The sequence below is a fragment of the Rhinoderma darwinii genome, chromosome 2 (genome assembly GCF_050947455.1).
Source record: "Rhinoderma darwinii isolate aRhiDar2 chromosome 2, aRhiDar2.hap1, whole genome shotgun sequence".
NCBI classification, from domain to species: Eukaryota; Metazoa; Chordata; class Amphibia; order Anura; family Rhinodermatidae; genus Rhinoderma; species Rhinoderma darwinii.
The window spans coordinates 448619519-448634146 of record NC_134688.1 but is presented as its reverse complement, the minus strand read 5'-3'; the positions used below and the strand labels follow the sequence as shown (position 1 = coordinate 448634146).

The window sequence follows — 14628 nt, the reverse complement described above, 5'->3', positions numbered from 1 at the left end:
AAATTCAGCATTAAGTCCTTTCATTATTTTACAAGAGCAGGAGGTTTGCTGGTCAAACATTTGTAGAAACATAAACGCAAACCGGTGTCTATAAAATAGTAGAAAATTGACAAATAAGTGATTTTAAGAAAATACTGGATATATACAATAAATCATTTTACCATATAAAGCAATGCAGATAAATACATACATAGAAGGGATTGCCAGTGTGTGATCTCTAAGGCTGGGTTCACACACCCTATTTACGGACGTAATTCGGGCGTTTTATCCTCGAATTACATCCGAAAATACGGCACCAAAGCGTCGGCAAACATCTGCCCATTCATTTGAATGGGCGTTACGATGTTCTGTGCCGACGGTCATTTTTTTACGCGTCAAGTGCCTGTCACTTCTTGAGACGTAATTGGAGCCATTTTCCATTGACACCATGGAAAAACAGCTCCAATTACGTCCGTAATGGACGCAGCGAAAAGCGCCTGCACTTGCCATTACGTCTGAAATTTTGGAGCTGTTTCCTCCTGAAAACAGCTCTGTGATTTCAGCCGTAACGGACGTGTACGTGTGAACATACCCTTAGCCTTAGATAGGAGATATTCGTGTTGTAATGTAAATGTCAAGCTGTCTCACTGCTTATTTACATGAAAATTTTTTCTCATACCTGAGCTTACATGAGCCTGTGTGGTATTATCCTCAGGAGCTGCACTCCAGTAGGATTAGTGACATGGCAGAGCTCCCAGCAACATTCACCTTCCCACAGAAAAAAACATTATTGGAATATATTTTGCAAATCGGAAACAACCTCAAGCCTTGGCTAACTAGTTATCCTAGTTAATCACTTATTTTGTGAGTCTACAAACTAAGTTGATCTCCCTTATAATTAGGAAACTTTGCTTGAATACTTTAAATATATTGTTTTGATTGTTAATGGAAATTTGATTTCTTATTGTCTCAGCTCTCATTGATAGCAGCAGATCTAAGCTGCCTGAAACAAATTTCTATAATGGCAAGGATAGTGATATGTAATAGATCTGCTAGGAATTTCGTAGAATGGAGCAATACTACTAATGTAGAATCAGTATTGTCACAACATCTCTGCACATTTCATCACATTTAACTTGTTACTGTCAGTCATCAGGGAATCATCAGCATAAAATATGTGCAACCGATATAATAATTGGACACTCAATGCACATTTACCAGTTACTCTATTGGTGGCATATATCTTAAGCAGATGAGCCTGTCAAAGGGAAATGCAGGATTTTTTTTAAAGGGGGTTTCCAAAAGCGTTGGTGCCCACAATGGTAACAGCAAAATGGCCCACTATTATACAGACTTTGCCAACTTTCTACGTAAATTGCATCATACATTTTAACATGGTTTTGTTTCAGGTTAGTGATAAGTTTCTGTGTATCTAGCGGTTCATGTGGCACTATGCAGTTGGCTGATTTCAGTATTTTTTTAACTTTTCATTTCAAGAGCCATTTCCTCTGACATGTCTACTTGTGGAACTGGAAGTTCAGAGCTGGAAGTTCAAAGCTTGTGCTCTCCCCACCCCTGCCTTCTCTCAATGTTCTAGCAGAAAGTATTGATGTAGCTAGCTTTATCTTGACTCCTAACGCATTAAATACACAGTGGGAAGAAACTTTAACTTGACTTTTTTTAACAGCTTTTCAGAAGATTTGTTGTGTGATATTATACTGCAGGAAGTTATCTGAGTCAAGATAAGGATTGCTACATTTTGCATATTGGAAAATTGGATAACTTTTCATTGTACAAAAAATAACATTAATTTGCTGAAAAAATAACATTAATTTGCTTTAAAGCGACCTTCTGGAAAATTGTACGTTTTCTGGGAAATGCAGTATTTACTTACCTGGCGGCCTCTGTTTAGCTTCTTAGGCCACCAATCGACCATTTCCCAGGGACCATCTACTGTCATCCAAGATGGCCGCAGCACTTATCAGACTACCCGATGCACACTGTGCTTCTGTAGTCTTAGACACTCTTCCCTGATATTCGATTGGCCAGTGCTACTCACAGACCATTTAAGTAGGATTAGGATGATTATTTCACACTGCAAAGTACCTTCTTGGGTCTCAGAGGCTCTCTTACTTGCAATAGCACTCTGCAGCAAATAATTTGTAGCTAACTCCTCACAACTTCCACTCAAGATCGCAGCATTCAGCCTCTGTCTGTTTGTCTTTCAGGTCACATGGCTCTCCTTATACTGCCGTGGCCACAGACACTCAAAACCCCTTCACATCACAATGTCTCCGGCCCACTCTTGGCCTGCTCTGCTCCATCGCCAATTGTGACCCAGTCACTGACTGGTACCACTTTCCCTTACCACAGTCATAATTCTAACAGTGTTTGGCACCAAGGACACTTACTTTTGTAAACTTAGGTTGGTCCCACTTTTTGAATGTGCGAGCACGGCATACCCACGCCTCCACGTTCCACTAACTGCAGATTTAAAGTTCAAGGGACCTGCCACCTTAGTAGTGGTGCCTGGGGCCGCACCTCCCAGCCACCAAGGGAGCATCACCACAGCCTGCCTACATCAACATCTTCAATATCACGATAACTTGAGGACTTGCAAATGCAGGTCATGTGACCACAGGCCCTGTTTACATAACACATAACAGCACAATATCAAATAATTTAGTTTGTCCACTAGGTGGCAGCAATAAAATTACATGAATTGCTAATACACACATTTACAGACACATTCACATTTGGTGCCCGGGCACACCTTACATCCCCTCCTGGGTCTAACTGATACCGCCCTCATCATCACACTGGACCACACAAGGTGTTCAGGCCCACCATATGCTTTAGGGTCCATATTTCTCAGGAAATCTCTGAGACACAACATTTCTAACATTTCTTTAATTGATGACGTCCTTGGAATCTCCGCACCTTCTTGCACAGGAGTACAATAATTCCACAGGGAGCTGATGCTTAATATCAAGTTGCTCTGAACATTTATAGGCACATTAATGCTGTCATCCACTAAGACATAATCCTCTTTTTCAGTGGTCGCTCATCTCTTACGATAGTTTCTCTTCTCTGGGGCTGTGGTAACACCCCATATGGGTAGTTGTTCCTTTTTCCCTGTAGGACAAGTGACTGCTGGCTCTGCTCGATGGCCTTGGCCAGACACAAGCTTGTTTCCCATTTAAACTAGACATATTTTCTCATACCTGAGCGTACATAAGCCTGTGTGGTATTATTCTTAAGAGCTGCACCCCAGTAGAATTAGTGACAAGGCAGAGCTCTCAGCAACATTCACTTTCCCACAGAAAAAGCCATTGTTGGAATATATTTTGCAAATCTAAAATAACCTCAAGCTTTGGTTATTTATCCTAGTTAATCACTACTTTTGGGAGTCTACAAACTAAGTTCATCTCATTTATAATTAGGAAAACCTTGCTTGAATATTTTAAATATATTGTTGAAGTGTTCTGCAGAGTGAATGATAGAAATCAACTTATATTGGTACGAAAACTAATAGGTACGTTCATGGTAAATCAACCAAACAATATATATCTCTAAGGGCCTGTTCATACCTGTTTTGGTATTATGTTGTTCTGCTCCATTAGCGTAGCAGAGCAACAAAAATAAATTCGCCACCCGACGGAACCCATTGACTTTAATGGGTTTTGGCGGGTTTCTATCAATATGTCCGTGGTTTCACTGGAAACAATTGCGCAACATACCTCTTAGCACCTACCATTACTCTGAATCTACCACCTTCATAACTGGAGCAAAACAACTGTGCTAAAAGGATATATGCACCTTTGGCATGGAAAACATCATTTTTGGATATGTTTCTGTGTATCTAGAGTTTCATATTGCACTAAGTTGCTGACTTATATATTTTTTATCTTTTATTTTCAAGAGCTTCTTCCTCTGACATGCCTACTTGTGGAACTGGAAGTTCAGAGTTCAGTGGGCATTGCCTGTGAAGGTTGCGCTCTCTTTCTCCCTCCCTTCTCTCAATGTTCTAGCAGAAAGTACAGCATTCTAAATACTACAGCCTTTGACTCTGTAAATACTTTGCTTCACAGTTGTGCTACTGATTCTGAGATATTTTATGATGTTTCTTCTCCATTCATACATATAACGGCTTTTTAAAAATTCTTGCATTTTGAACCAGAAAGCAATTTAGCTCCACAACTCTGTTAGGCTATGTTCACACCACATTTATTTGGCCTACGTTTGAAGTAGACGACGAGAAAATCTCCCGATCTATATGTTAAATGTAGGCTGTGATGGATGCCTTACAGTGGCATCTGTCACCCATAGTATATATTGCTATCTATTTAACATATGAACTTTTATGATCGTTTTCATTACCGTCTTCGTTTTCCCTCACTTATACATGTTACATTGAAAGACTGATTTGTGTGTAACTATAACATTAGGATAATGCGAAGATCTAGCTGAGAGGGTCCACAAACTCTCTATTAATACATTGCTCATAAAAGCTGGATATAATGTTATTGGACCACATAGCCCACATGTTTCTAGTCCACAAGTGGTGGGAATGCCCTAAAACAATGACTCTTGGGAGGCTTTGCTTAGTAAACCTCCCCAGGGTATAGCTAAACTACTAGTAAAGATCTGTCTTCTGGTGGCCCACTTGATAGCTAAGTTGCCTTTTTGATAACATAACTATAGGAACTTCAGGACAAATATATTATTTTACTCGGAACTTACTCCTGTACTATAGGAAACCAGTGTCCTGTGGTGGTCTCCGTTGTACTGACTTTTCTCTGAACTTTTGTGTTTAGGGAAATTGCCTTCTGTTGATCTCAGTTCATGTTAAAGTAAATTTTCATGGAAAAGGATGAATAAAAGTTTTTGCTGTGCTACTGTAAATGGTTACCAGAAACAATTTGAAGAGATGTGGTCCCCTTGGATATAGTACTTCAGGTCTTGACTACAATACATTTTGCTACAATCCCTACCACAACCTTCTGTCTATTTCACCAACTCCTCTTCTAATTTGTTTGATCATTTATTTTATCTATTTTCAGTTTTTACTGTACCTCTTTTTGCAGGACCCCCTTTTTGCTAATCAGTTTTTATAAATGTTATATCCATAGGATATGCATCTGGATAAGTGCAGGTCCCACCTCTGGGACCCAAAACTATCAGGAGAAAATTTTTCTTGTTATTGCTTTCTCTATTGAAATCAGTGGCGAAAGTAGACACAGGATGACTTTTCTTCTGATAGTTGCTGGTCAGAGAGGTGCGCCTGTTGCTCCCTATTGCGGTCTATGGGAGTTATGAAACGAGCTAAGCGCTGCTTGCTCGGCATGTTCCATAACTCTCAAAGGTTTCGGTTATTGAGGGAACTTTTATAAAAAAAAATATTGTAAAAAGTAGACAACCCCCTTTAAATTCCAGTAGTTGTTATTTTGATTATTGTTATTTTTATTATTATTATTATTATTATCATTATTATTACTATTATTATTATTATTATTATCATCATTATTATTACTATTATTATCATCATTATTATTACTATTATTATTATTATTATTATTATGTGTTTCCTTAATTACGAAAAATTTTCATTTATTGTAGGAATGTGAAGACAACAGCAGTTGTTCAAACAAGTGGAAATGAGACTTATGTAAAATTAACTGAAATCCAAGGCGGCGGTTTAAGCTTTCAACCCAGGTAGGAACTGAATATTTACTCCCTTGTATATAAACCCAAACAGTAAGATCATCATCAATATAGAATAAAATTCTCTTTAGTTTAGCAACATACAGAATTTTCCTGATATAATTTTACTTTTCTTTGAAAAACTGTGTGTGACTGAATCCTGCTGCGGCTATTTTGACCCTAGATTTTATATGCTTAGATGCCTTTTGTTCTTTCCTTAAATAAGATGTCTTTCGATGTAGGTTCACCAAGGCTCTTCTTCCAAGATATGATTTAATATTGCATTATTAATGTAAATATTTAAATGTATATGTCATGTATTATAATTCCCTCTATAGTTACATTTCTTCGTTCAGATAAACTTTTGTTAGCAGTATGGGTAGGCTGAAGGGATCGGATCTATTAACATAAAATCTGCATTATAGATTACTACTGTTTGTCCTCGTTTTATCATAAAAAAACCTATATAAACTCTAAATGTTGTGACCTTCATAGTTACTTTATGTATACATAGTTGTTTATGTATATTATAATACGTTTTCTAAATGCATCTAATCTGACTAGCAACACTTTTATCATTCATGTATCTATCATAGAGACAGACCAAGCCACTACTATATTACTATCAAGGACCCTGGGGTAGGACTCATATAATGCCTCAAAATTGAGATTTTAGATTACAAAAGAAGCGCTTTGATGATTATGGTTTGTTGGCAAGTCCTTGTACCTCCTATCGATCTCTGGCAGTGAGAAGGGCAGTAGGTCAGCATAGGAAGTGGCTGGGATGTTAGTTGATATCTTTGTTCGTTGGGGTTATTGAAGTCTAGTGGCTCAGGGTTCACAGCAAGAAAATTGGGTTTTTTATGTGGTACTCCCTCCACTTGGTATGATTTTGACTTTTTTGTGCACATTTTTTATGATCCCTTTACTGTTCTTCAACGATAGCTACAGAACACAATGAAGTATTCAATTAAATTTTGCCTGGTCAACAGATGGATTAAAACAAATATGCAATTATGTAACTATCTAAGTCCACCTAGTACAACATCTGCATTAACTTTAGACATAGTTATACACATTATTTAGGACAAGCCTAACCCATCTATTCTCCACAACAAAATCATTAAAGTTCCCCTTTCCTTAATTATTTTGCTTGCCCACCTCTCAAATCTCGCTTATTCTTGTATGCCTTATACACTATTACCCAAAACTGTATACAATATTCCATGTGTGGTCTAAATACTTGTTTACATAATGGTAGATCTATGTTAAATCATCGTTTCATCACATACATTGGTGAAATAACCGCCATACAATGCCGTAATATCGTTTCATCACATACATTGCTGAAATAACCGCCATACAATGCCGTAATAAATGCAGCTATACAATGCCCACTTTCCACCATGACAGAGAGCTCAAATAACACTGCAACAAAGACCCCACATTATGCCACCATACAATGTCTCCTGCCTGCACAATATAAAGTTTATTACATATATAATGCTAGAACGCCCAGCACAATTGTCCCATTCTCTATCACATTTCCAGGCATGATGTAGGGATCTGTCACTACAGAGGTGATCATATCTATTTGTTCACTATATACTTGTATAAATCTTACAAAGAACCAATGAATGAATATTGGATAAATATTGTTTGGAGCTATCTATGGAATTAGTAAGTGGAACAGTCTGGAAGGCTTAGAACACTTATGCTTTTAAACTTATTATTTGAATTATCTGTAGAAGGAGTGGAAATACCTAAGTGCGATACTAGTGGAAGAGATAGTCGTAACTTCACTTAGGTATAGTATAGAGGTAGTATGTCCAGTAGCGATATGGGTGGTATGTTCAGTAGTGATATCAGTTGGATGAAGGGGCCCCAAAAGCACGCTTGCCCCACAATGAATTTTTTGTTGGGTTCCTACTTTATAAAAGGGATTGTCCAAAGTAGACAACCCCTTTGATCTATTAAGCCTTCCCCCTTTAAAGTTAAAGCCACGGCCAGTCACAATGTAGTATTACATGCTGGCCATTCAGTTGATCCACCAAAGTCTCTGTTCTGGCACATAGATGTCGGTACTGAACAGGGGACCACACAATATGACGTCTACATATCCTAATAGGGCATATGGACAGGGGCTGTTGTGGTGAGACAACCCCTTTAAGTAAAAAAAACAAAAAAACAAAACACAATCCCCAACACTTCTTGTTTGGTAATAATGTCAGCTGTGCAAACTTACGGAAGGAGAATAAATTACTGTTACCCTCTTCCTCTCTGAACTGATTGAGAATCTGCAGCCTAGTTACTGGGGTAGATTTACTATTTAAAATGTGCCAGAATTCTGGCATACGTGCCTCACTTGACAAGGGCGTTGCTTAACGGAAGAGGGGCATGGGCTAGCAAAAAAATGTGTGACTTAAAATCTGACACCGTGCGCAAAAATGTGACTAATTTTGGCACAAAAAACTGGCATAAACGAAGCCAACTTATAGGGGGTATAAGGATGCGAAAAGTATCTAGAATGTCTAGCAAGAGTCGCCAAATTTATCATACAGCATTCACTACTTTGTTAAATTTGGTCCATTTTCTAACATCCTTGTCTAAGTTCACTCTGTCTAAAACTTAGAACTTGTTAATCTGCACCAGTTTCTAGAAAGTAAGGGAATAAAAAAAACATTTACACCTCTTGCACACGACCGAGTTCGGCCCATGAAAAACGTCTGTGTCTCGGCCGGATTTCCCAGCCCTACTCCGGTACAATTGAATGGGACTCCTGGCATCATAGACATTTTATGATGCTAGGGGTCTCTGCCTCCCCACGGAACTGCTGTTCTGTACTGAACAAAATGATACAGTAAAGAACAGCAGTTCCGCGGGGAGGCAGAGACTCCTAGCATCATGAAATGTCTAAGTTACCAGGAGTCCCGTTCACCTGTACTGTGGTCGGGCCGGGAAATCCAGCTAACACTCTGACCGTTTTTCACGGCCCGATCTCGGTGGTGTGCAAGAGCACTTGGGGAGATGGACATTCCCTCATAAAGCATTAAAAATTAGCAACTTTTTTTTTCTTTACTGGAAAGTCCCTTTAAATATTTTGGCTCCAGATCCTGTGAAGTTTGTCCAACTTGTGGCTACACTGCTAGAGAATATTGATACAGTTACTTAGGGTCTAGGACATTCAAATTACACCTCTAAACATAGTGCCTAATGTAAAATCTGTAAAAGCCGCCCCCCCCCCCCCACTTACGATGCTCCATTAATACTGGCGTCTTCTTATGTGGCGGAAAGGACTCTGCGCCCCGTCAGGCGCCAGGGCCAAGGATTGCTAACTTTGCATCCCCTATAGCTATGACCCTGATTATGCTATGCCCCTGACTATGTTCCTTTCATTTACTTTTAGACATTATTTCAAATATCATGATAACTATAAATATCTCGTACAATTTTAAAAACAAAAGGTTTCTCCTCTGTATTTTGTTTCCGCATTCTGAATCCATCATTTAATTATCTTCTTTTATACGCGACATACTTTTGTAATATATTAAAAGGACAGACATAATCTAATCTTTTCTTTCATTCGACATGTTCTTGTAACATGCCTGCCCACTGCATGCGCTTAGGAACAATGCTGCCGATCTGAACTTATTAATCATAAACAATGGAATAACCGAAGAAGCTCGAAATATGACATATTTGCATATTTTATTGTTTGCATATCTTATCAAGAATTGCATTTGACTCACAAATGAAGTGAGAAAAAGAATTGTCTTCGTTTACATATGTAATTATCTATAAATAGATGGGTGACTTTACAGAAAAGAATATATACATGTTTCTCCTATTGAATTTAAAAAGTTCCCTTAAAGGTCTGCTCCACCAAAAATTAACAAAAATAGAAAATTTACACTAAAGGGGTATAAGTACAAAAAATAATAACCAATGCACATTGTATGAAAGGCAAGAATTATAGGGTTCGGTGTGTGCTGTAAAGGGATAAAGACGGTGAAACCCCTTATAGAAGGTGATTATGAAGGTTTCCAATGGACATCATTCATTTGTTTATGGCGGAGAGGAATACAATTTTAATGCCCTTTTTTCCTGCAATGCAGAAACAGGAAAAATTGAGCATGTCAGGTATACTTTAAAATCAATGAACAGCAGCTTTAAACAGCTTTCAACTCATCTTTGCTGAAAAATGAAAACTTAGCCGTGAGAACTCTTTATGTTGTATCATAGTGTGCTCTGCTTTTTTCCTATTTCAGACAGTTATTCTTCTGACCTCTTAAAGGGGTTGTCTAAGATTGAAAGAAAAAGCCCTGCTTTGTTTCCAGTACCACTCTATGTCTATAGACTGCGTCTGATATTGCAGCTCGGCCCCATACAAGTAAATAGGGCTGCTCTGCAATACCAGACATTACTGAAGAACAAGAGTGGCGCAATTTTTGGGGGTAAAAGCAGACTCTATTTTCGAATGTCAGACAACCTTTTTAAAGCTGGGTCCAGAAAGAAGAAGAGGCTACAGCAGCCATTTTTTTCTAGCCATGGCACTATAACTTATTCGCAGGTCATCCAGGCTTTATAGAAACACATAGCTCTCACAGTTTCTAACTCTTCTCCCTTTTCTTTTCTCTGTGACTCTTAGAGTGTACACAGAAATCAATGCAGTTCTTGATCTATGGAAGTATAGAGATAAAACGTAAAAAAAAAAAATAGGGACATATTTTTTAACAACATCTTTAATGTAGTATCTCAAGTTACAAATTGTCTAAAGTAATAATGTATCACTTCCCAGTCAATTAACTGAACAGCATGGCCAAAAATTGATTATACGGAAAAGATTTATACATACGGATGCAGCCATCTTTAACTTGACTCTGCTAACTTACTGCAGCGTGATATCACACAACAAAAGGCATTGAAAAGTCATTGAAAAAGTCAAGATAAGGGATATGGCCACTGTGTATTTAATGAGTTAAAAGTCAAAGTAAGGACGGCTACATCTGTATGTATATGTAATTTCTGTAATTGTATGAAAATACTAAACCCTTTTTTTTAGAGTATTTCTAGTGTTCCCCATTTATGGACCAAGTAGGAGCTCTTTCCATAATGTTGTGAATAATACAACAAAATCCTTAGAATCCATACAACACGTATCTGTAATACAGCCATGTGCATGAGGCCTTAGATCTCATATTTCCTCTGCAACTATTGCTACCTTTATTGTAATAATACATATAAAATAAGGCATCTGGAGGCTTTATGGACATTCTTTCTGCATTATTACACGCTACATTGCAGTCTAATACTTCATTAGAGCCCCATGAGGCAAACAGGTCTATCTTTCCATATACTTGACTGCCCCCAACTCCTGAAATCAGCAGCTAGAAGAGCCATGTTTATGGTTCAAAGCTATAATGATATGGAGTTAATCAATAGAAATGTCATTAATGTGGTCTACTAAACATAATCACTATGGAGTTGTCATAAGACACTTCAGGTTGGCTATATAAGGCCTGACCCATTCAATCACGAGAAATAATTGGCTTTCTGTGGATTCCCAGACATAGTAAACACTTCTTACTGTTTCCATGCAATGAAATCTATCCATCCACTTTGTTATACAAAAGGTAGGATTATGTGCCACTGGTGAGGTCTTAGAGGTCTTGCTGGTGGATTATAAGAGGACCTAGTAGTCTTGGAAAACGGAAGATGTCTTAACACACATTTATATTTTTTTTCCTTGTACGGCTAGCATTGACTACTATTTATGAGTGGTTCCTACAATTGTCTAGTCAACTGATCTTCTAAATTCTGATTAAAATTGCATCCATGGGGACTTCAAACATTGAAGATAGAACTCATGGTTAACCGGTTAAGGACTAGGCTGTTTTACAGCTAAATGACCAGAGCAAATTTCACAATTTTGCTATGCGCTTCTTTAGATGACTATAACTCAGCAGGTGAATAAAGTTCATCTTTGAATTTTACACTCTTTTTAAAGGACAGATAGGGCTTTGTTTTAGTGGCATTTGTAAGTATATATCATTTTTATTTTTTTCTCTAAAGTGGGCAAAATTGGAAAAAAATGCAAGAATTTAGCAATTGCGCCAGTTTATGCTAGCATTTTTCACACACGGTATGGACCACGGACAAAATTAATCTCCTTTCACATTCTTCCACTTCTCCCGTGCATGGGGATACCAAATATGTGTGCCTTATTCACTGTGCGGGCATGTGCCAGGGCTTGGCATAAAAGGAGGCTTTTCGGCCTTTTCGGTCCAGGAATTTTGCATTTGATTTTATAACCGCATACTGTTTTCTGGGGGGTCTAATGCTGCTGAAACATTAGAATCACCCCATAAATGACTTCATTCGCACAAGTAGACCCCACAAGGTTTCCTTCAAGGGGTTTATCATATTTTTAGCAAGTCCAGTTTTCTTCTGAAAGTTTCTTGAATAAGATGGAACAAAAAAAAATCAGCTATTTTTTAGCAAATGCGTCAGTTTAGGCTAGTATTTTTCACACACAGTATAGACCACGGACAAAATTCATCTCCTTTCACATTCTTCCACTTCTCCTGAGCATGGGGATACCAAATATGTGGGCCTTATTATCACATAGAGATGTAGGAGGGCGGACGATAGAAGAAGCTTATTTCACAAATCGCTTTTTTTCAAAGCTGGTTTTACAAAACTCAACAGAGTTTCTATAACACTTCCAAAATATCTGCTCTTGAAGCAGAAATCCCAAAATATTCATCTAGGGGTATAATGGGAATTTATTTTTTTGGGTTTTCTAAAATAAGAAATTGCAGGTTTATGCAAATGGAGCTCTCCAGCAGATGAACTTTAGAGAACATGCAAACATGACATCCACCCCCCACCCATTCCCTCCCTCACCCTTGGAGGAAAATCAGGGGAAAAATAAAAACGTAATGTAGGGCAAATATATTTTCAACAAATTAACTAAAATCTAATAATGCAGAACAGTGTGGTATTTTTTAAAACATGGCTCAATGCACAGGCCTGGTTGTGAGGGACATGAGGGACAGAAATATCGGGAATCTTTGCGGTGCCCGTCTTTTCTGCAGACGCGGCACTTTTTCTGAGGGTTGCTTCTGGTTGCTGTTGGGGGAATCCGACTGATGAAGTGTCTTTCAGTCAGTCGCGTGACATCCTCAGACTGGGGGCATTCTCGGGTGTCCTGAACATCAAAAATGAGGCCTTCAATAATTTTTTCCTGGAAATCCAGGTATGTGTCTCTGCCTCTGTTTTTTTTGTAGATCACAAATGAGTTGTGGATTGCCACCTGTAACAAATAAATGGCCACTTTTTTGTACCAGGTTTTAGTTTTGCGTTTTACTAAATAGGGCTGTAAAACCTGGTCGCTTAAATCCACCCCCCCCCCATGTACTTGTTATATTCGGACACGCTCACTGGTTTGTGCTTGTCCGATGTTGCCCCTCTTTCCCTCACTGCCACTGTTCCTGCGGTATGAATCGTGCTTAGCACATACACATCTTTGCGATCCCTGAACTTGACCGCCAGCAATTCTTCAGATGCCTAAGCGCAGGAGTCCCCCTTTACCATGCGCTTCCCCACTAATTGCTGTGGAAAACCAATTCTGGTTTTGCGCATGGTACCACATGCCCCAGTCCTTGCAGCATGCAAATGCCTAAACAGGGGCACACTAGAATAAAAATTGTCGCAGTACAGGTGGTACCCCTTGTGAAGCAGAGGCTGCATGATCTCCCACACGATCTTACTGCTGGTGGAAAGATCAGGGGGGCATCCAGGAACATTTATTGTGCGGTCCCGCCCTTCATAAATTCTGAAGGCGGTGGTATATCCTGACCCGCTTTCACACAATTTGTAGAGCTTAACACCATATCTTGCCCTTTTTGAAGGTAGATATTGGCGAAAGCTAAGTCTGCCATGAAAGTTGAGGAGGGATTCGTCCACACTTACATTCTGCTCAGGGGTGTAGAGTTGCAGAAATAAATTATTCAGGGAATTTATTAGCGGTCTTATTTTGAACAACCGATCCCGGTTTGCATCGGTACTTGGGGGGGCCTGTGCGTTGTCATTGAAGTGGAGGAACCTCATTATTGTCTCATAACGAGACCTGGGCATTACTGCAGAATATACTGGGGTGGCTTGGGCGGGTCTTGTTGACCAGTAAGACCTAATGGAGGGCTTTTTGACAATACCCATATTTAGGGTGAGCCCCAAAATGTTTTTCATTCCAGCAAATTGGTGGGCGTCCAATCTCTGGCATGGGTGGATGAAGGTTTCTGCCTTATATATTGCGTGGCATATAAATTTGTTTCGTGGACAATCTGATTTAGGATGTCGTCCGTTATAAATAAATGGAAGTAATCCATTTGGACAAAATTTGTATTGTCCACGGTTATGCCAGGAGTGGCAGTAAATCCGTGGATTCTAGGCCCAAAAGATGGGGCAGGTGCCCATACAAGAGCCTGGACTGAAGGGACCAGGCTGTCCCGTGCTACAGCGCTACTTGGCCCTGCGCTTTCAAGTTCTGCAGTTTCAACTGCATCAGGGACAACGTCCCCTGAAGATGAACCTGAAGTAACGCTGTCATCGTCACTACCTAAAACAGGTTCCATCTCGGACGCCATCTCTGATGCGGTCTCCGACTCAGACCACAGCATGGCGTATGCCTCCTCGGCGCTAAACAACTTCCTCGCCATAACGTAACTAACACTAACACTAACTAAACAAATTGTTGTTTTTTTTGTTTTTTTTTAATATAAAACACACAAACTAACTGCTATATATATCTACACTACCGCTAACAAAAAAATAAACCGCTATTGCTATATATATTATATATATGTGGATATATATATAATTATATACTCCCTACCTGCCTATTCTAATAGAATAAAAGAAAGAAAGGTAGATAGATAGAAAAAA

The 14628-nt window shown here is 38.9% G+C and overlaps 1 protein-coding gene across 1 annotated transcript in view; it reads left to right on the top strand.

Moving 5' to 3' along the window:
- TMPRSS15 (transmembrane serine protease 15) overlaps nucleotides 1-14628 on the top strand; it is a 259431-nt gene that overhangs the window by 212317 nt on the left and 32486 nt on the right. The window contains exon 20 of the mRNA XM_075851216.1: nucleotides 5599-5694. Within this exon, the coding sequence (XP_075707331.1) occupies nucleotides 5599-5694 (96 nt within the window). The remainder of the gene's footprint in view (nucleotides 1-5598; nucleotides 5695-14628) is intronic.